Genomic DNA, 23,311 nt, shown 5'->3' on the forward strand with positions numbered 1-23,311 from the left:
GGTCCATGGGTGAGGAAAGAGAGCCCCCTAGAAACACAGGATGAGAGCAGAACTCAGATGACTACCAGGCCAGGGCAATGGGGCTGAGCCTTGGGTGGGGCCTGCAGGAGCCCTGAGAGCTAACAGGAGAGGGAACTGAGGAGGGTTTCTCATGGCCTGACTGCCTTTTAGCTGAGGTCTCTGTCCCCCGGAGTCAGGGATGGGCATCAACACTCTCCCTCTGCCATGTCCCAGTCTGATGCCAGTAAAGTCCCTGACAGTGTTCCTTAGCCATACAGCAGAATTGAGCAAACCCCAGGGCTGTCCCAAATGCAGTTACACAGCAGTACCAGGGTGAATGGCAGCCTTCTCCTCTCCAAATCAGAGAGCAGCAGTCTTCAGCAGGAGGGATGGGGAACCAGATGGTGCCCCGAGGAGGAAGCTCAGGCTGCCTCACCTGCCTGGCGCACACATGGCTCTGAGGCTGTGGGGAAGTGGATTCTGTACCCCAGAGACCCTGCTGTGTGTGCCTGTCTAGTTTCATGATGAACAACATGCTGCGGGGTCCTCCTCACTCTGAGCAAGCACAGACTATGCCCAGACAGGAAGCTCCCTGCTGTGTGCTCTGGGACTCAATCTGCCTTTAATCATGAGAGTTTTAGGCAGACATGGTGGCGCGTGCCTGTAATCCTGGTACAAAGGAGGCTGAGGAAGGAGGATCATTGCAAATTTGAGGACAGTCTAAACTACACAGTGAGCTCAAGGCTGTCCTGAACTGCATTGTAAGATCCTGTCTCAAAAATAAATAAATAAATAACCTATTTTTGGCTGGGCCTACAATCTCAGCATTTGGGAGGCTGAGACAAGAGTATCACAAGTTTGAGCCCCACTCAACTTAGTGAGACAATCTCAAAATAAAAAATACAAAAAATCTGGGGATGGACGTGGGGTCCACTTTGACCCAGGCAGGCACAGAGTTGGGGGTCGCCTCTGGCCCCATGAGTGACAGCATTAACTCCTCTTCTTTCTCCTCATCCCAGGTGGGGCTGCTCAGTGGCATCTGCATCATCGTGGGCAGCATCATCGGCTCCGGGATCTTCATTTCCCCCAAGTCTGTGCTCAGCAACACAGGAACCGTGGGGCCCTGTCTCATCATATGGGCGGCCTGCGGGATCCTCGCCACACTGGGTAACAAGGACTCTGCCTCCTGGCCCCCTCCCCATAGAAGCCAGGGAACACAGGGATAAGTATTGTCCTTCTTGATGCCAGGTCCCTCACCCATTTTTTGGTACTGGGGACTGAAACTCAGTCTTTCTTACTGAGCTACATCTCCAGCCCATTTTTAACTTTGAGCCAGAGTTTCCCTAAGTCACTAAGTTGCCTAGTCTAGGCTCACACTTGCAGTATACCTGGCTCAGCCTCTCAGAGTGCTGGGATTACAGGATGCAGCACCACACCTGGCTCTATACCCTTTCAATGCATGGGTGGCAAATAAGGGTAAATCGGGGTGCCACTAAATGTCTAGTGCCAGAGGACTTGGGCCTATGTGGCACAGCCCCCACTGAGAAAGGATGACTTCTCCTGAGGGTCTGAGGGGGGCCATACCTCTCTGCATTCCAGGAGCTCTGTGCTTTGCAGAGCTTGGCACGATGATCACCAAGTCGGGCGGCGAGTACCCGTACCTGATGGAAGCCTTCGGCCCCATCCCTGCCTACCTCTTCTCCTGGGTCAGCATGATGGTGACGAAGCCCTCCTCCTTTGCCATCATCTGCCTCAGCTTTTCGGAGTACGTGTGTGCAGCCTTCTACTCGGGCTGCGAGCCTCCCGAAGTGGTCATTAAATGCCTCGCTGCTGCTGCCATCTGTGAGTGCCCCAGCCTGATGTCTGGGGTAGGGGTCATAGGTGACTCTGCAGAGGCTGTGGCTGGGGATCCTGGCCTCAGATCCTCTGTGCCTAACCAGAAAGAGGCCCCTGGGGCCTAGTGGCTCTGGAGAAACAGGGTTGGTGGCCACCCTGGGTACTGAGTAGCGCCTAGGTCTGTCAGGGGCTACAGGAAGGACTGCTGAGTGCTGTCCCTGTCACCTGCCAGTGCCCTGCACTCAGGGCCTAGCTGCTGGCTTGTTTTCAAAGGTCACCATCAGGTGCATTACGCAGGTCTTCCCATTCCCTCCTTTGGACCTGTGCTTGTGCCCTGGGACACAGTCTAAGGGGGAGGTGGGAGGGATAGAAGCAAGACTCCAGGGCCACATGCAAAGCTGGACACAGGATGTGGCCTGCCCTGCTCTCCCTTTCCCAGTGCTTATCATCACAGTGAATGCGCTGAGCGTGCGGCTGGGGCGCTACGTCCAGAACTTCTTCACTGCAGCCAAGATGGTGATCGTGGCCATCATCATCATCAGCGGTGTTGTCCTCCTGGCCCAAGGTGACTGGGAGAATGGGAAGGGAGGGCAGGCGCCATGCAGCACACACACACATGAACACAGCACACACACATGCACACCCCACCTGTGTGTGAGTCTGGTGGGAACTCCGCAACAAGACTCAGCTGCCGGCTTCTCTGTGTGTGTCCTAACCTGGCTTTCAGGGAAAGCAGTGGGGAGTTGAAGTCGCTCAGCTGACACTAGTGTTTCACTGTCTGATTTAATTGCAGGAAATACAAGAAATTTTGAAAATTCCTTCGCGGCTACACCAGCATCTGTGGGCGGCATCAGCCTGGCATTTTACAACGGACTCTGGGCATATGATGGGTGGTAAGTTGGGGCCTTGAGATGTCCCAAGTCTGTGCTCTTTAGGTGTCATGTCTGGCTCCTGGTCAGGGAACCAAAATGTCACATCTATGAGATGAACGCTGCTTCTCTGCTGGCAAAGCAGAGAAGCCCCAACAAAAACTAGAGGGACAAAGTTTACCAAAAGGAAGACACTTTATTTGTAAAGAGGAAAAGGAGGGGAGAGGAAAGGAGATGACAAACAGCTACGCTGGAAGGAAGAACCAGGGGAGGGGGCTGCGGAAAGATGGAGGACCCGTGGGCCTCAGCCCCCACTGCCTTTACGGGGGCGGGAGAGCGTTTCCACCAGCCAGAGCTTGCCTTCGTGGTACTGGCTTTCACACACCTCTGCCTGACTTCAGAACAATATTGCCAAAAACAAGACAGTAGGAAGTGCATGAGGGTTGCTATATTGCATATTGTTATCCTCTAAATAGATGCTCAGACCACTGACTTTAAGTCTGCAAAGTCAAACAAACAACAGAAGCATTAAGTTCTTTCTTTACTTCAGTTGCTAACATCTTAACCTTCATTCTCCCGGATCAGCCAGTCTTTTCTCTATACCCGGGCACTGCTTCCTGCTGGACTCCAGACTGGCCTGACTGACTGCTGCTGTCACACAGGAGGGTGCTGCTGCTTCCTGCAATGGGCAATCTTAAATGAAGCCGGCATTTAAAATTGTTTCACAATCTTATCCTAGAAATTCAAGTCACGTGTCACCGTTGTTCCTTTTGTTTTTTTCAGGAATCAACTCAATTATATCACTGAAGAACTAAGAAACCCTTACAGGTAACAAACCTGAGCTAGGCAGGAGACAACAGATGCAAAAGCATATGCCACCCTTCCCAGGCAAAAATAGAGATGCTGTTTCCTATTGGTCCCCAGTTCCATTACAGTCAGTGAATTTTTCATTCTGCCAACCCAGGGCCTCCTCTATGCAAGGCAAGCACTCTACCATGGGAGAGAATGGCTCCTTCTAAGCTCATCATCCACCCATGCATAGGGTTTGGCTGTGTTGGGGGCAGTGGACTGGTCACTAAGAGGAAGGAAGAGCTCTAACTGCCTTTATCCCCCACTTCCTTTGCTTGAAACAATTTATTCTACTGCACTAGGATCCGGGAGGGAATCTTCTCACTGGAAAATCTCTCCTTCCTGCTGGGCTCTGCCATATCTCAACCCCCTCCTAGGAAGGGCATCTGTGGCCTTGGCCACCACACCGAGAAGGGGTAATGTCCAGGGAGGGGAGAACAGGATGAGGAGGACACAGACCCTCTGGTCTAACCCGGTTCCCTGTCACTGTCTCTCTCAGAAACCTGCCCCTGGCCATCATCATCGGGATCCCTCTGGTGACAGTGTGCTACATCCTCATGAATGTCTCCTACTTCGCTGTGATGACCCCGACAGAACTCCTGCAGTCCCAGGCAGTGGCCGTGGTGAGTGTGGAAGGGGCTGTGACCTGTGGGAGAAGGCAAGAGGAGACTGGGAGACGGACAGGTCAGGGGCTCAGCGGAGGTGAGAGGGCAGGAGTTAGGGGAGACAGGAAGGGCTGGTGGGCTCTTCCTGTCTAGCAGCAGCGCCAGCTGCCTGAGCACAGGTAGAGCTCATGGCAAGATGATGTGGCTCAAGAACCAGGGCTGGGTGTTTGACAGACAGGAGGAAGGAGAGGGAAATGTGCAGGGTGTGAATTCTAATAGTGAGTTGTGGAATCAAAGCCAAATGAAGAGGGAAGAGATCAGATAAGCTGGGCAGGGTGATGCACACCCATCATCCCAGCTACTTTTCAGGCTGAGGCAAGAGGATGACAAGATCAAGGCCAACCTGGGGAACTTACTGAGACTTTTTCCCAAAATAAAAAGGACTGGGGATGTAGCTTAGTGGTACAGAACTCCTGGGTTTAATCCCCAGTACCATTGTACACACCCACACACCCACACCCACACACACACAAAAAGGCTGAGACAAAACAATCATAATTTCTAGTCCAGCCTAGGCAATTTGTAGTGACTTAGTGAGACTCTATTTTAAGGTTAAAAATATAAACATTAAAATGTTTAGAGACATAGCTCGGAGCACAGGCTCTAACTTCAATTCCCAGTATTAAAAAAAAATGCATTGGGTACCAGGGACCGCAAAACATGCATAGTTTCCACATGCTGGGGCCTTGTGGATTAGGGATAGGAAAAAAATGAGTTAGAAACAGTCAGCAAGGTGGTGAGGTTTTGCGGAGGGCAGGAGATGTAGTTTGGTTAAAGCTGAGGGCACCAGTCATCAGTCCTTAAGGGGGAAGGGAACAAGGTCACTCTGAGTGAGCCTCAGGGAAGCCAGAGCACAGGGTGTTGGCAGGATTATGCAGTACCTAAATGATGGCTGAAAATGGTGGCTTTTGAGATTCCTGTCACCAGCAAAGAACTCTGAGACTGCAGAGTGGTGACACAGGCCTATAATCCCAGAAATCTGAGAGATTCACACAGGAAAATAAAATTTTGACCCCAGCCTGGGCAACTTGGCAAGACCCTGTCTCAAAATACAAAATTTAAAAAAGATTGAGGACATAGCTCAGTGTGAAGACCCTGGGTTCAATCACCAGTGCTACAATTGATTCATCCATCAGTACAAAATCCTGAGATCCTGGGAAGAGTTTTTCAGCCGCTGCTCTCCAGTAGGAGTCCCCGAGGCTGTGCCTAGGGAGATGAGCTGGGGACCTGAGCTGTCTGGGAGGACAGAGGAGTTTATTTGGACCAGTGGCTCTTGGAAGTTATGGAAGGGAAGAGTCTCAGGATTTGTTTCCTTCTCCTGACAGACCTTTGGTGACCGTGTTCTCTATCCAGCCTCTTGGATTGTCCCACTTTTTGTGGCCTTTTCCACCATTGGAGCTGCTAATGGGAACTGTTTTACTGTGGGCAGGTAGGGGACCCTGCTGTCACTCTGTTTTCTGGTGGGCAGGAGGTAGCCAAGCTGCTGTCAAACTCAGGAGTCCCTGAATCCCTGGGGCTGGACCAGGTCAAGCACCTCCCAGCCCAAGTGAGAGCCTCAAAATCCAGAGAAGGGATGTGGCTGTACCCACAGGGCAAACTGGCAAAGGAAGATGGACAAGGCCACTTCAGTGGAGCCAAGGTGCCAACTAGGGGGGAAACACAGCTGAGCAAGGGCAGAGGGGGTGACAGGAACAAATGAGTCTTTCATCTCTACATGGAACCTTTCAAACTGCATTCTTTACATAGTGCTATTCATGAACATCTTCTAGTGTTCATACATACACAGACTCGCCAAACTTTCCCTAAATAGCCAAAGCTTAGTACTCCAGGGCATAGGTTTGTAAGTTTGTCAGGGTTTGGGGACTATTGGGTTAGGGATATTTTAGCTGGTAAATTCCTCAGAGTAAAGAAAGCATGCAGTGCTGACATCAGCAATAATAGTAAATAAGCATCTCTCGTTTGGCTTATATATATTGGCCGTTATCAAGGTTTATCATCTTGTGTACTGTCGTGGCATGTATATAGTACATGGCTCTATGCTGAATCATGCTTACAAAAGTGTACCCTACTTTGCACCTGTGCTAGACATGGAATTTCCTATTTCTGAAATGCAAAAATAATCGAGTGTCTCCTTAATTTCTATTTGATTTCTTATGCTCTCAAGGCATCTCTCAGTAGGTTCCACTCCAAGGTAGGCGGATGCCATCTGGAGAGAGACCAGACAAAACTTTTCTAGGCTATTCATCCTTGCACTGGTGCATAATTTCCTCTTCCCAGGGAGTACTGTTGGTGCTTTACGTAAGCACAAGTTACAGTTGATCTCAGCTATAACAATTGTGTCTAAAGAAGGAAGAATTGCTTAGCACTAAACCATTGCTGTCTATGTCTTTGAAAGAGGGAAAGTACCAAAGTGTGAGTTGGAAGTAGCTGGACCACTTGTCAGCCTGCAAAGGAGACACCTCTAGGGATAATCAGGAAAAAATGACTTGCAGAAAACTTTTACCCTGGGTGGTAGGACAAAGTAGTCTGCAAGACATTCTTGTTATCTACTGAATCACCTAGGCAGCCAGTTTTAGCAGCAAGACAAAGCCATATTTAAAAAAATTTATATCTCTGAAGCTCAAAGTTAAACTTATATGCATCACCTAGCAATTACAATTCACAGGTTAGTAAAGGTATATTTTAGTCTTCTATGTACACATGAAGGCAAATAAAAGGCTAATAAAATCTCTTTATTAATCTTGGCATATGCAAGCACAGATGTAAATTGTTGCCTCTGATGGCTGCTTTCTTCTGTGAAAGCCGAATGGTTGTTGTAGGCTGATGCTCTAAGGACAAAGCAGTTCTAAGATGACTCCCAGCAAGTTGGAGAAAACTTGGGAGTTTCTAACTTACTACCAGAGAAAGAAAATTATGGTAAATAAGTGGAGATTTTTCTGCTACCAGTCAGGTAGTTGGGAGCCAGTTCCACGGAAAAACCTCTGGTTATCTACCAGGGAATAGTCCTGGCCAGGACTCAGTTTCTCTTTCAGTTTTTACTGGTCCATGCAAGCAGAAATCTGTCTTGGAAAGGAATTCAGCTGCCTCTCTGGTCAACATTCCGTTGGTCTTTGACTTCAATGCAGATTCACCAGAAGGTGTGGGGGAAATCTTTCCTCTGCTTTAAGAGTGATAGCTGGTCTAAGAGATATAAGTAGCTGGCAGAGTGACCACTGTTGTTAAAGTTCTAAAAGACACATATAAAAATCTTACCTGTACAAAACCCTTAAAATTACTACATAGCATTTTGTAAGTACACAATTAAATTTTCAAAGTCCATAACTTCTTATCAAAGTATTTTCCTCTCCTGTACACATAAATGATAACTAGACCTAGAAGGGGAAGAGAAGGTTGGACGCCCTCCCTTAAGATAAATGTGTTTTGGTCTGTGAAGTGAGATGCTTTGGAAATAACAGCTCTGGCTTCCCCTAGAAGTCAGTTCTTACCATGGGGTGTCAGGTTGTTTCCCAAGGAATACTGTTGCCCGGAACACTAAAGTGGAAGATCAGGCCAGAAAGGAAACTGAGGCATAACAGGCTCAAAATTTCCTCTCCTGTGGAGAGGAGGATGAGAGTTGGTATGTACAGTGAAACCTGTACTCCAAGACTTCAGAACAGCTGCTGGCCTATTGCCTTTTAATTGGCAGTTAGGGCCCTGTGATTTATTAATAGGCATTTATGTTTCCTAAATATGATCCAAATTTCATAAAAAGACCCATTTTGCAGCATTTCATATCAAAGCCCAGTAAGGGGTGCTCTAGTATTATGTTTCCTTAGCTGTGCTATGTAAAATAACAAACTATAGCAGTCCAAGATGTCAATCCAGTCAAACAAGGCACCCTCGTAAGCTCATCAACCAAGGCCAAACTATGCCATGTACAAAACAGGAATAAAATACCCCGCCAGGAAATAGCATAACCTTTCCATGTTCTCACTTAGAATTTATCACAATCTTAACAAAAGATAATATACAAAAGTCAGGGCCTGAGCAGCTGACAACGACAAGGCATAAAATTCAAGGATGACAACTTCGATTGCCTAAGTGAGTTCAAATCCACAATCCAGCTGAAATATTTTAGGGCTGCTGTGAAACAGGAGCAAACTCTTACCTCCTTTCAGTGTCTCAGTGAAGCCTCCAAGATGATACAGAGAAAGTGCCAGATGTCAAGTATGCCCAGTTCCTGTCCCCTGAAGTTGTAGAATGAACTCTAAGTAACAGCAGTTTAAGAGTAGGAACATTTATTGGAGAAAAGGAGTAGGGAATAGCAGTGGGAGAATGGGGAATAGAAAAAGCTCCCAAGACATAGGAGGAGTCTCAGATGAGTTGCCCTCAGATTCAACTTTGTAGCAAAACAAACAAATAGCCAGCTGGGCATGGTGGCATATTCCTGTAACCCCAGCAACACTCTGGGAGGCTAAGTCAGGAGGATCTCAACTGTAAGCACAGCCTGGGAAATTTAGTGAATTAGCAAAGATCTGTCTCAAAATAAAATTTTAAAAAGCTGGGAATGTAGCTCAGCATGGCCTTGGAGTCCGTACTTCAGTACTAAAAACAAAAAACTCAGCTGTGCTCCTATTCCAGTAAAACATTACATCAACAGGTGTAGTTCGCCAGTGCAGAGCAGGCTGGTGTAGAGTTCATGGCAGTGTTGAATTCCCTTTATGAGGCAGCACGCTCTAACTCTCCCTCACAGTAGGGATGGGTTGTTTATATAATCCTGAAACACGTCTTTGCCCGCTGTCCAGGCTTCTGAGTTGATGTGTTTCTGAGTGAAGCTGCCACAGGTTTTTTACTTCTAAACAACAAAATGTGTACCAGAAAATTACTCTTCTAAAGTGGCATCAGAGCACAATTTGTCCTTTTTCAAAGCCATTTCTGGGTGTGGGTGTGGAACAGTGATAATGTACTTGCCTAGAATGAGTGAGATCCTGGCTTACATCCTGAGGACCCCCCAAAAAAGGTATTGTACAGTATTTCCATTTCTTTGTATTTTATCTCTTTACTTATTTGAGCTTTTGAAAACAAGGCTTCATAATGTAGTCCAGGCTGATCTTGAACTTTGTTTGCATTAAAACTCTGGTAATAAATGGAGGGAAAGAATTTAAAAAGGAATTAATGAGTGTCAGGTACATGTATCAACTGTTCACAGTGAATGTTATCATTATGTACTGGAAACATGTAGTAATAAAGAAATTAAAAACCATTTCAGTAATACTACCTGCTTTGAGTCCTGCCATTATGTAAGAAGCTAATGTAGCAGGCATGGTGGCACATGCCTGTAATCTCAGGACTCCAGAGGTCAAGGCAGGATGATCACTGCAAATTTGAGGCCAACCTTGGCTATGTAATGAGTTCGAGGACAGCCTGAACTACATAGTGACACCTTATGTCAAAAAAGACTATATATATATATACATATATATATATATATACATACACACACATATATACATACATACATAAATGGCTAATGTAAAACTGATTTAGGGCAAATGGATGCCTATCTATTGGGCACTTGATAGAAACAAACCTAGACATTCATTTGCTTAGAAAATCCATGCCTCTAGAATTTTGATAATTGGGCCCAGCATGGTGCCCGAGACAAGATCACAAGTTCATGCCCAGCCTGAGCAACTTAACAACTTAGCAAGACCTAGTCTGGAAAAAAAAAAAAAAGGCTAGGGATTTGGGGATGTAGTTCAATGTAAAGACTGTAGGTTCAACCTGCAGCACCAATATATAAAATAATATTTTAAAAAGTAAGGCTGGGTGTCATGTATGCATCTGTAATCTCAGCACTTGGGAGGATAAGGTGTGAGGAGGTTAGCGTGGCTACATAGTGAGTTCAAGGGCAGCCTGAGTTACATAGCAAGGCCCTGTCTCAAAAACAAATAAATAAATGCATTGCATGAGAATGGATTAGCAAACAAGAACAAGTGGTACTTCCTCTCAAAACTCCTGCCAGCTCAGGGACCTGAAAAGTACGTTTAAAGCATTATTGAGAGGAAGGAAATAAATAGAAGTTTTTTAAAAGGTTTATTGTGAACAGGAATTTAATTCGGTACAAGTGAAAAAGTAGGCTGGAAGCTAGAGTTGCATGTGAAGCATGGAGAGATAGAAACGTAGACGGAAGGGGAGAAAAGACACAAAGAACCCCGGGCATCAGGGATCTACACAGATAGGAGAGAATCCTGCCAAAACTAAAAAAATACTTTGAACCCCACACTACCTTGTTGTGTACAAGACAAAAAATTACTGAGCTCTAAATATTTTAGTGGTGGGGAAAAAAGACAATCTGAAGAGCTATGGAATTTAAGAGGTTACAGGATTGGGATAAGGGTGATGGGAAATATTTCATGAGGAGCAGTATTATTAAAGTGCTGAGGGACACGATACTTTCAGCCTGGAATTCCACTTGATGAAACAGCACTCAAGACTACTGACAAAACAAGCACAGTTTTAGGTGGCTGTGAGACTTACTCTCCATTTCTCACTGGAAACCACTGGAGTCCACCGTAGAAAAATACACTGCACTCAGAAGGAATTGCTTTTCAGAAGGCAGGTTAAGGAAAATACAGTAAAATATGTTGGTATTCAAGGATAAAACAGGGTTTTGCTCTGGCAAAAGCCACAGCTCACAGGGACCCAGCAGACTAGGCTGGGCTATGTGTCCATCGGATGTCCATCACATGTCCATGATATGTGAAGGGGAGGAAGGGGTTTAATCATTATGGCCATGCTGGGAAGCACAGTCAGTGAGGGGCTGACGGAATCTAGGGTTTTACAGGTAAGGAGAAAAAAGGCAAGGGATAGGGGTTGCAGAGCTGGCTGCCTCGGTGACCCTCGTCAAGTGGCAGTTTAGTTGATGGCATCTCAGGACAGTTTCTGGGAGGTCAGGGAGCCAGCATCGCTTGAGGCAGCTGTTCAGTTCCCATCCGTGAGAGGACAGATTCTGCTGCGGAGGCAGCCGCAGTTCCTGTCATGGGGTAACTGCTCCTGCTTGGGGAGGGACCTCACCAAGGGGTGGTCTGTGAGGCTCTGCTTCTCCCAGAGTCCAAGGTGGCTCCAGCCTTAGGACAGCGACTCAGAACATCTAGGCAGTCCCCAGAGGATCTGGAACTGTACATTTTAAAAGCTGGTAACTAGATGTCCCTTCAAAATTACCTGAGTTACTTTTGGCTTGGTGTCCTCAGCCTTGAAGAAGATGAGACAGGTTAGGTAACTAGATCTTGTGACACAGACACCAGCTGAGTGGTTGGCACAGCACATCTGTGTGCAGAGCTGAGCCAGGACCTGAGCCAAAGTTTGAAAGTAATAAAATCAAGGCAGAGACGGCAAGCTTTATCTTGCTTTTAGTTACCACTGGGTACCTGCAGACCAGCTTCTGGATCTCTGTAACAGTAACTCATCTAAATAGGCCTCCCTGAACCATGCCCATCTGTCACTGTGTTGGAGGGTCCACTGTACCAGGATGCACATAACCCCTTTATCCTGCCAAAATTCATTGACCTCTAGGGGACACAGGCAACCAAATACAGCAAGTCACCCCTCTGTTTCTGCTGTGACTGCCTGGCTCTTGAGTTCTTGAGATGAAGGCCTGTGATAGGAGGAGAAAATAAAGATGCGAGAAAGCTGAGGTCAGCTGGAGCCCTTCCTCTCCTGCTGGGAAAACAGGAACTGCCCCCTACTGCAGGACATTTATTTATACATTGAGCAACTTAATGTCACATGCCATCCTGTTGCCTAGTAGTCTGCATGTATGGAACCTAAGGGCCTGAGTTTTGGATCTGGAGTCACTGGTTTCTGTGGCTTGCCCCAGGTGGTCTTTGTTCTTAGATCCAGCTGGCCGGCTCTGGCAGGTGTGGGCTATTCCAGCTTCAGTGGTTCCCTACATATCTCTCTTTTTTGTTTTGTTGTAGCCGGGATGGGTGGTCAGCTGAAGCTGAAGGAGCTGTGTTTGGAGAACTCTGTACAAGATTCTTTTTTTTTTTCTTGAAATCATTCCATTTTGAGTGAACTCTCATTTATGCTAAAGATTTGTAGTCCAAGGATTCTAAGTCCCTTCATTTAGCAACTAAAACCCTGTAGAATCAATTAATCCATAACAGTAGTCAGTTACCAGTATAGCCAGCGGTTGTCAGAAGGTGTCAATGATTTGAGTTTCTTTTATAGCTGACATATTACCATGGCATTGTATTATGCCTCTTGAAGGTGTATGTTTTCTGTAGGATGTTTGAGACCAAGTTAAGGTGGGACCTGTCTTAATTACAATCAGTCTGTTGCTATCTATCAAGGTCAATCGTCTCCTCAGGAATAGCTTGGAACTGTGCATAGCACCTCTTAGCTCTGCTGTCAGTGTCAGCCATCTGGATGAGTCATGGTGATTGCTTAGCCACGTTGCCTCCTAGTGACTCTCCTTGGGCACACTATACACCCATGATCACTTTCCTCTGTAGTCTCATAATTTTCTTGATCAGAAGACCAGGGACTCACTGAGTATAGGATGATGCCGCAGAGGTTCTCTAATGTCCTGGGACCTCATTGACCTCTGAGGGCTAGAGCCAAAATAGTGGCTGTCCTCTTAGCCCACCTATCTCTCTAAGATTTTTTAGCTTCTAAACCTCAGGGGTTGAACATCCAAAGGAAAAGTTTGTGGGTATTACATTATAGAAGAGGCAATAGTAAGCTTTACATTATTATCTTATCTAAATATCAAACACCTTAGCACATAAAATTGGAACCATTATTTCCTACCAACCAAGGATGATTTGACATTTGAATTCCTATAGAATATTAACAATTACATTTTACACAGAAAATTAGAAACCAAAACTACATGCAATATTATAGCATGACCATCATGATATTTTGTAAGATACCTCCTTTTTCATTTTGACATACACTACCCCTTTTAGTCAATCATCCCTCTCTAATACATAAGAGCTTTTACCCAACTTGCTTACCTTTAGAGGAATGTATATCTCATAAGTTTTGCTGAAGGCAGAGGTCTGTATCTGAAGCAAAATTCTGTCACCACAAACAGTCTCTGTTTTATATTTTAGAAAACCCGTATATCTTGAAGCATGAATACATTTAATATGTCATGATGTTAATAACAACTTTTCATAGCCATATGAAAACCTTGTACGAGCATCTTTAAATCAAAACCTTATTATCTCACAAATTTAATCTTTTGATGATGACTAATGTCTACATATCACCATAAGATATTTTTAATGACAAACCCCTAAGGCTATGGAGATCACTGGGACCTCTGATCAATAAACAGGAACTAGTTAATGTTACCAAGCAGCTGCTTTCTTATTCATTAATTGGAATCTGGCCCAATAATCTCTTCCATCCTAAGGAGTTTTTGTTTAATTATCTTAATATTTCAATGACTTACGAAAAACTCCATCATAACATTTAACCCATTAATTTTTTAAACAATGAGAGACTCTCAAATCAATAATAAACAACAAAATGCATCAAATTTACACAAACAATTTTGGCATCATTTTGACAAGCTGGGAACCCAGGTAGAAGCATATTTTTAAAATCTGTGACCCAAATTAAAGTTCGATTAAATGATCCAAACATGCAAAAAAAAAAAAAAAGAGAGAAAAATTATTGAGCTCAAATAAAAAGAACAGCTGTACACATAATGAACAAATAGACAAACATGGACAGATGATCTGTACAGATTGGGACAGACAGAGAAACAAGCACTCAGCTTGTCAGTGTCCATGAGAGCTCTCTACGTTCCTGAGGGGCTTTATACACTTGTATCAGATCCCTTTGCTGAACTAGCTTGCTTCTTACAACCTGTGTTCATGGGACTAGAATACCTGCTTACCTCCAGCACCCCATGCCTCAGGGCATTTCTTAAGCACCTTCCCCTACCCCGCTGGCCACTCCTGTTTGGGTACTTGTGCTTTCAGCCCTGCACGTGTGAACAATCACTAGATCAGTGACTCCCAACAACAGCTTAACAGACTGGACGACAGACAAATTCACGGACAGACCAACAGACTCCTTAGAAGATCAGACTGCACTCAAATATATTTTTAGCCAAACTGAATTATAATAATTTTACAGTTGTGGAATTTGCAACTATAAATAGACTAGTCAGATTTGTTGTGGGTCAGTTAGGAGAGATCTCTTGTAAAAAGAATTTGGGAAGGACAAAATCTTATCTATAATTCACATATATTTTTATATTTTATCTTAAGAATACTGTAATTTTGTGTCTCTTTCTTTCATTAAGCTTTTAGTTTGGTTATCTCTATTTATTCTTATCACCCACTAGATATGAGGTTTTTGTTTTTGGTTACCAATCTCCTGGACAACCTGGGTCAACTCCTTTAACTGGCCCTAGCCAGTCAGGTCTAGCCTCATCCTTGTCTGTCAGTTGTGGTGTGGTCTCTGAAGCATCACTGTCGTAGGACTGAGCATCAGCTTCTCAAGAGGTGGAATCAACTCCTTCTTTGGGTTTGGGTCCATGATAGAGCTGGACAGCAGGCTCTGGCACTCAGATAGGCCATTTAGCATTTCCCAGAAAAATGTGAGCATACCCTTGACCCCAAATGAGCACTAGACTGGGTGCTTTCATTGTCCAGTATGAAGATCTCTCCAAAGGACTCTTTTTAGCCTTTTCTGATTGCATTGTCTTCCTGGTACAGTAGTTCCATCTTTAAGAGAATTTTAAAAGCTAATAGTATGTACTGCCCAGTGAAGTCTGTTATCAGATGAACTCACCCTTTTGTTTCTGTAATTTAAATTGTGAACATGCTTAACCATTTTTAGACTTGAGGATCACAAACAATTTCTGTTGTAAAAGCCTTAAGTACAGAAAGAAAAAAACACAAACAAAAACCCTGCATTTTGTATCTGGGCACCAGGCTCTTTCTTGCTGTTCATCATTCCCACCTGAGGCTGCTGCTCTCCTGTCACTGCCTTGAGGTTGTGGGCATGGCTGGCTGGTGTGCAGACAGGCCTCGGGGGAAATCCTGGGCCACTGCGGGATGCATGTGTGGTACCACAGTCACTGCCAGGACTGGGCATCCTGGTTGTGCTCCTGTTCTGGCCTGGAGTCCCTGCTGCTGTTAGGGGTCTGAGCGCAGGTAGTGCTGGCACCAGGTAAACTTTTGGTGCATCTGAAATGTGTGTGTAGGTGATGGGAAAACCCAGGTAAACAGGGTGCACCAGAGCTGTGTTCTACCTTCCAGGAGCCTTATCTTCCCTCCCCAGCCCTGGTCCAAGGGCTGCAGTGTCCCTGGCAGGCCTCAGTGGAGTTTACTCCACAGTATGTGGGAGGCAGGGCTGCAAACCCCAATTCCAGGGTGCAGGTCCTGCCTCACCACTCAGGCCATACTGGGCCACTGCAGGAAGTTCTTCATGCCTTACAATGTTTATATGCATTTTAAAAGGCAAAAATCCTGAAATGGCTCTAGATCCTGATGGCTAGAATTTAAATCTAGGGATGTCTCACCCACTGAAGGAAGTCTTCTCCATGCCCTAGTGCCTGCTTTTTTTAAAGTTGATCATAAATTTACAACTCAGAAGCATGTCAATTGCATGTGGCAGCAAAGGCACTCTTTGTATCCCTATAGGCTAACAATTAGCACTTTTACTAGGGTGAGAAACCTTACTACTCACACCCTGTAGATCTGAAGTTGCCACATCCAGAGGCCATGCCATGGGCCAGTGGCATTGGGCAATAACTCAAGCGTTTGTTTCTGTGTCTAAAAGCCCTTTAAATGCTTTTCTTTTTTTTAAATGCTTTTCTTTCAATTATCAATTTTATCTTGGGGCAATCCTGCTTAATCTGTTGAACACAGTAAGTATCAGAAGACCCAAAAGTCTTTGATTCCTTTGCTTTATTTATAGATTTTCCAATTTTTGCCAAGGGAAAAATAATCAATTAGGCAATGCAAGACTGGGGAGATTTGAACAGTGTTTTGAGTAGACTGAAGAGCCATACCTTGATTTCCCCATGCAGCTGAAACAAGCAATACTGTTTTTCCAGATCCCTTGTCTGGGCCAAGCTCCTGGCTCAGTGGAGCTCTTCGGTTCCCTCCCCTGCCTGGGGCCTGTGAGAAGTGGGGAGAGGAGCAGAAAGCAGCAGTTTCTCCCTGTTAAATAACCTTTTAAAAGTCTGTAGAGGTTCAGATAGATTTGTGCTGGTTTGTTTTCCTCTAGCCTTGCTCTAAACTGTTTTCCCACTTCCTCCCAAGTATGTCAATTTACAATTTTTTATTTGGAAACAAACTCAAGAAATTTAGCAAGCTGTGTAGTGTCAATGTACTGGAAACTAACATGTGATATAAGAAAACAAGACAAAACAAAAACCCTAAGTAAATGTAGTGTTATACTGATCGTGAATTTGAAGTAAGTACCCCTGAAGTAAAAAATGCTGAAAACTAACTGAGTTTGATAATTTACACTACCAAATATCAAGACTTGCTACAAAACCATGGTGAGGCAGTGATGTGCTGGAGCCAGCCCGTTACCGGCTCGTGAAAGCCAAATATTGAATTTTTAGAAGTTTTATAGGTTAGTTGTTGTTGTATTGATTATTTGAAATTGTCTTTTGTGAGTTATTTTGTAAATAAAAATCAACAAACCACAAATCAGGGCCACATTACCTGCTAATGACCAGGAACCTGCTGTGCGGAGCAGGGCCTGTGATAACTCAGACCCCGGAATAAAATCCAATGAAGCAAGAAATTAAAATTTAGGGAGCAAAGGCTTTATTTTAGGCCAGGCCTGGCAACACAGCCTCTGGTAGCCAATATGGAGGCTGCACCTCACAGCTAAAGAGCAGGGCTTTTATCTTGTAAAACCACAAACAGCTGCTGGTCTCACAATGCAAGGAAGGGGGCTGGGTTTGTGGTGCACTACAGAACAGGAACACGATGATTACATTGGGAAGAGCAAGGATCAGGTAAGGGTTGTGCTAACAAGCAAGTTTCCCTGCAAACAAGCAAGTTTAGATTAGGAAGAAATCCTGTTTTCCTCAGCAGAGAATAGAGAAGTCTAGCAGTGATTAACAACCCCTGTTAGCTTATTTTAGCACCACATCTGTTATTTGTAGGGGGCAACAATGGTTAACATATCAATTAGGTAATATTTTACAATTCTTTACAGAAGAGAGCATTGATTAACATATCAATTAGGTCACCCAGACGGAGAAGGAAAACACATATACAGTAAGGCCAGGTTACAGGTATTTTGCTATAATACACATATAAGGAAGCTATTTTTCCTAGAGTACAACAGGCCCGGCGTCTCAGGGGAGCTGTCCAAGCCATAGCATCCCTAATCTTTGGCAGGGCTCTTGCAGACCCTGCTGCAAGTTTTTCTGGAACAGGTAGGCCTTCCACATCAGTTTTGAGTTTACATCGAGTAGCCCAGTGCCATTCTCTGCACTTTGGACAGGTAGTCGAAGGTTTTGTTGAAGGCATAGATAGTGGCTTGTTGCCCCTACAGGTACAGCAGAGCAACTTTTAGTAAAATGCACCTCATCCCTACAATGAAAAACAGATAGCCTTGTTCTTTCCCTTTCCTTTAGGCTGTGGGATGATGACCTGAGTGATTATAATTCATTCCAGATTATTGGGGATTTGAAGTTTAGTAACAGAGTCGATATGTTGAAAACCCTCTTCTTTTAATGCCACTTCAAGGGAGACAGAGAAAATGGCTCTATTCCCTAGAGATGTACGTTCCAAATTGTGATGCAGTAAAATTTCTCTGAGCCAATTTTTTTTGTGGCTGTCTCAACAAGCTTATAATCATTAAGATACTTCCTAATCAAAATCCATGAAAGAAAAGTAAATACTGGAATCCATCATTCAGCAGACATTTTTATATATATCTATGCACATCTGTACGTCTTGATAACTTGCTTTCTCCATGTCTAACAACTGGTAAAATCAACACATTTGTTTTTCTTTCTCATAAGTCCATTGTTTCTTTGAATTCTCATAAGCCTGTTATCTCTTTGGCTTCTGTCAAGCCTATTTCTCTGTCTTTGGTTCTTTTTTTCTTTTTCTATTTCTAGCCCTGGTGGACTTGTTTTTGTACCCCAAGCTTTACACTCGATGATATCAGTATCGATTCATTCTCAGGATGAATTCTGACCACTACCTGTTCACTGCTCCTCCCTGTTGCATGAGTATGAGAAGTGTTACCTCACACTGCCTCTCGCCCTGTTGCTGGTCAGGTGCCATTTGCCAATGACCTGCGTGGCTCTTGAGGTCCTTAAGGTGAAGGAATAGGAGAGGATGAGAAAATAAGAGGCAAAGCTGAGGTCAGCTGGGGCCCTTACTTTTCGGATGAGAGGAAAGAAACTGCCCTCACTGCATGGACATTTATTTATACACAGCAACTTGATGTCAAATGACACCCCATTCTCTAGTAATCTGCAATATGGGAACCTAAGGGCCTGATTTTGGGGTTCTGGAATCATTTGTTTCTGGTGGTTGCCCCAGGCAGTCTTTGTTCTCAGACCCAGATGGCTGACTCTGGCAGGTGTGGTCAATTTCCAGCTTTAGCTCTCCCTACAAGTTCCCTTCCCTGTGAGCCCTGGGTGACACTCAGGTCACACTTCCTCAGCCCCTCTGTGTGATTCTTCTTTCAGGCTCATTTACGTCGCAGGCCGGGAAGGGCACATGCTTAAAGTGCTCTCTTACGTCAGCGTCAGGCGGCTCACGCCCGCCCCTGCCATCATCTTCTATGTAAGTAGGAACGGCAACAAGTCCTCTCTTGCTAATTCTCCTCTCAGTGGTTTTCATGGCGTTACTGGGTGTTGTGACCAGCAGTCCTGTCCAGGCTCTTATTATCCTCTTCAAAGAACTGGCAGGGACAAAGAACGTAAATGTTTAACATTCATTACAGGTACTGAAGATAGGAAAAGAAGAGAAGAAGAAAAGAGAAATGTGCTTTACAGAGCCAGTCTGGGCCAGGTGAAGGCTCACATAGTAAAGAGATTAATGGCCGCCATCTTTCCCACCCATTGCTTACCTTAGGGCCACCCCACACAGGGCTCTGTGAATGCTGTGTATGACTCACAGGTCTCTTGACTGACAGGTCACTTCCAACTGTCCTTTCACCTTGCCATGGCTTCGTCTTCTACCTTAGATGGAACCAGGTTCCCTTATTCCTTGATGTGAAATATAAAAAGAATTCCCAAGACTATTGAATTTGTCCTCCTTTTGTTCCTTTATCTGACTTTACCCACAACAGATACCATTGATATCTCCCAAGGTGGTATCACTCTATATCTTTTTTCTTTTAGTTTTTATGGAAAAAAGATAAAATTTCATAACAAAATAATAGGAAAACAACTATGGTTAATATATTACATATTGTCTTTAAAGTACTTGCCAGGGTACAAGATATGGATACAAAAATGTCTCCAATTGTTTTTAGCACGAATTATCATTTCATGAGCAGACACTAATAGTATAACTGACTTGCATTTTTCCCCTTTTTTCTACTGTGCTTTCCCCTTTCACCCACCCTAGCACCCTACTTCCTTCATGTATGTTTATTTGTTTGTTCTGAGCCACAGGAAATAAGCTACGCACAGTGTATGGCAAAGGACAACAGAGCACTTTACAGGGCGTTGCTGGCAGCAGTGTCTCATTACAGTCTAATAACTTGCGTGTCCTGAGATCGTCAGCATCTCTAAGGGGAGGCTCTCAGGGGTAAATACCCTTGGTCATGTGCAGCTAGCTGTTCTGGGCACACAGACACCTTCCACATTCCTAGCTTGGGCTGGTCCACTGCCCCCTATCTCCAGAGGACAAGAGGGCTTTCCTCCACCCACACACTCTGAAGATAGGGAACCTTACCCAGAAAGCAGGGACATAAGTAAAGACCAGATGTCTAATGAAGTCAAGATCAGATGTGGGTTTTACAGTCTAGGGCTCTTGCCCATAATGAAGACTCTGGAATTTAAATCCATCAGCATGAAGCTGGTACCATACATACATACAGATTTTGGTTAATATTTTCCTTGCTTAAAATCACAATTTCAAAGACTCAAAAGTTATTTAGGATCGTCCCACCAGCTTTGGGAGAGAACAGCAATCACAGCCAAAATCACATTCAACCCTAACTGCAATAGGATACAGGGAAGTTTCTTACATGCTGCTTTGATTATCCATAGGAAAGCCTGCTTCTTCAGATTTCTATAAGACAAGAAGAAGAATACTTTTATGCACTAATGACATGAGAATTTGTTCTTCTTTCTATTAGGGTATAATAACAACGATTTATATCATCCCTGGTGACATAAACAGTTTGGTGAATTATTTCAGTTTTGCTTCATGGTTATTTTATGGGATGACCATTGTAGGACTTGTTGTGATGAGGTTTACGAAGAAAAACCGGGAAAGGCCTATCAAGGTAAGTTTCATGCCCAAATTTCACGAGCAGCTCAGGTGACTAGACTGAAGACAAGCTTGCTCCTTCCTACCTGACTCTACTCTGTTTTTGAGTGTCATCTTTTACATAAGAATTTATTATGCATTTTATACTATAGGTTATGAACTAGTTAACCACCTAGTCATTCAATTTACTAAGCCATCACTTCAAAAAGCTACCAAGAACATCTATGACACTTTCCATGAACTGAGGGAGTCTTCTCAATTCTGGCCCTGTCTAGGTTCACAACCTGCTTCAGACTGCTTCCCGTTCCCTAAATGGCTGATGGGATCTCTATCCCAATGAAGATGGAGCAGAATTTATTTTGTTTTGCTTATATTGGGGACTGAAAAAGCCCAAACTATTGTGCTATTTAGTTCTTAGGGCAACAGAGCACAAATATAAGAAACAATTAGGCAAATGATTAGGAAAAGAATAAAGATACTGTCTTTAATTTTAGGATATTCAGAGCCTTTGCACTTGAGCTACATCCTCAGTCATCATCATTATAGTGATTGTGATTATGATTATTATACAGGATCTCACTAAGTTGTAAATTGCCCAGATTGGTCTTAAGCTTGTAGTCCTCCTGCATCAGCCTCTCAGAGTGCTGGAATTTCAGGTGTATACAGCAGGCCTGGCTTACCTTTAGTTTTTGTGTCAGAAATCTAAAAGTCTATGTTGCACTGTCTGAATCTTGATCACATCCCTGGAGTCAGCTGAGACACGGGACCAGATTGCCCAGAGTCAGGTAGTGTCCTGTCTAACTCAGCTCACCTACCAGGAAAGACATGGGTGTCAGCTGTATAGGTTTTCAATTTGCACAAAATCTACCATAAAATCAACTAGAATCACCAAGAGCCAAGGGAAAACCCCACAGCCAACATCTTCAACACAAAAGAAAGAAATGCTGTGCTGCCACAAAGCCCACAATCTGCATGGAAGCACCACAGGCCCCAGTGGGGGGCGCACTGGGCGGGTTCCCAGAAGACCCGAGGCCTGGAAGTGGGAAGCAGGCAGCAGGGCTGCCTCAGTCCCCAGGTGTCCCGGAAGTTCCCTGCAAACGCTCCTGGCCAGGATGCAAACACTTCCAGAGCCACTACAAACAGTGCTGGGTACAGAAACCAAACCAAACATGGAAGCACACTGGGACCCAGGAAACGGAGCTGGGGACACACATCTCCCGTAGGGAGGGGGGAGCACAGAGAGGCTGCGCCACGTTCAAAACAGTTTAGGAAACAGAACTGTTCCCACAACTGTAAGCAAAAAGGAACACAAGAGCAAGGAAGCGTTCCAGGAAAGAGGACTGGAATGGGAAATGAAAACACGTGGAAGTGAAGTGAAGGGATTCGAGGGGAAATAAGTAGAGGAAACAGAAAAAGGAGGCTGTAGTACCTGCACAGTGAGTCCGTGAAGAAGAGGAGAGTGACATCAGTTCTCGAGAATTCCACAAATTACAGATCAAGAGTATTTCCTGAGGGAGAAGGAATGAGTGGAGGGAGGGCTCCACCCTCCACGGACACAGTGAGAGGCCCACAGTGCACCTGGCAGACAGGCCAGGAAGTGCAGGCTGACAGAATGACTCGGTGTGCAAACCTCCTTGGGCACCCACTCCCCCTTTCCTGTTCCACCGCCATTCCCAGTTCACTTACAGAGAAGAAGAAGAGGAAGAATACTAGCATCAGTCCTTTTGTTACCAATATTTCACGCCAAGGAAACTGAAGACAACGGAGCAATAAGTATAAGTCAGATACTCAAAAGAAACACAATGTAAGCCAATGATTTCATATCCAGCCAAAGTGACCTTGAACAATACACTTACTGGGATGAAAGGAATCAGTTACATATTATTATATGTGCATTTTCTGGGAATCAAGTGAAGAAAGAGCTTCAAAAACCATTAAATAGGGCTGGGGATGTAGCTCAGTGATGCAAGCGCCTGCCTGGTGAGCACGAGGTTGTGAATTCCATTCCAGGTATCAAACAAACAAACCACAACACTGAAAACACTCAAAAAGAAACCATGAAATCATTGGCATAAGGTGAGTCTATTTAACTACAGATCTAAAAGTAAATGATGGCAACAGAATGATATGTCAATAGCATTCAAGAAAAATGGAAAAAGAATGATGCAAAAAGTATGTGCCAATTTAGGAAAAAAATGCCAAAAAAACTCCCAATTAAAGGTACCAAACTAGGCATGGTGGTCCATGCCTGTGAGCCTAGCACTCCGGAAGTCAGAGACAGGAGGATTTCAATTTGGACCCAAGACTCAGTAATCTAATAAGACTGTCTCAAAATGTAAAAGGCTGAAGATGTAGCTCAGTGTGAAGACCCTAGGTTCACACACAACAGTGTATTCTTTATTATAATATTTATTAGCGTAAGTCATTCATATATATTTACTGTGTATTAGTTACATTTGAGGATACTCTTTGGGAATTTGTGGTTTCAAATAATGCGTGATATTTTTCCCATTTGAAATAAGAGAAATAAGAGTGTTCCTAGGAGTGTTTTCCCACAGAATGTCACACTTCGAGGTGCAAGAATAATAGTAAGACACTTATGTGTAGAAATCTAACAGAAAACAACAGGAGAGAATGGAGATAAAACTTATCTACA

General features: G+C 44.4%; 1 protein-coding gene across 3 annotated transcripts in view; it reads left to right on the forward strand.

The window, feature by feature from the left end:
* LOC100724830 (b(0,+)-type amino acid transporter 1-like) overlaps positions 1 to 23,311 on the forward strand; it is a 31,310-nt gene that overhangs the window by 1,643 nt on the left and 6,356 nt on the right. For all 3 annotated transcript variants that reach the window (XM_063253386.1, XM_023563735.2, XM_063253387.1), the window contains 9 exons: positions 1,020 to 1,167; positions 1,600 to 1,842; positions 2,276 to 2,401; positions 2,630 to 2,729; positions 3,489 to 3,533; positions 4,054 to 4,177; positions 5,545 to 5,648; positions 18,900 to 18,996; positions 20,522 to 20,671. In XM_063253386.1, coding sequence (XP_063109456.1) covers positions 1,020 to 1,167; positions 1,600 to 1,842; positions 2,276 to 2,401; positions 2,630 to 2,729; positions 3,489 to 3,533; positions 4,054 to 4,177; positions 5,545 to 5,648; positions 18,900 to 18,996; positions 20,522 to 20,671 — 1,137 coding nt within the window. The remainder of the gene's footprint in view (positions 1 to 1,019; positions 1,168 to 1,599; positions 1,843 to 2,275; positions 2,402 to 2,629; positions 2,730 to 3,488; positions 3,534 to 4,053; positions 4,178 to 5,544; positions 5,649 to 18,899; positions 18,997 to 20,521; positions 20,672 to 23,311) is intronic.

This window comes from Cavia porcellus, unplaced genomic scaffold (genome assembly GCF_034190915.1).
Source record: "Cavia porcellus strain 051 isolate PalLab524CR breed Dunkin Hartley unplaced genomic scaffold, mCavPor4.1 scaffold_7, whole genome shotgun sequence".
Classification (NCBI taxonomy): Eukaryota; Metazoa; Chordata; class Mammalia; order Rodentia; family Caviidae; genus Cavia; species Cavia porcellus.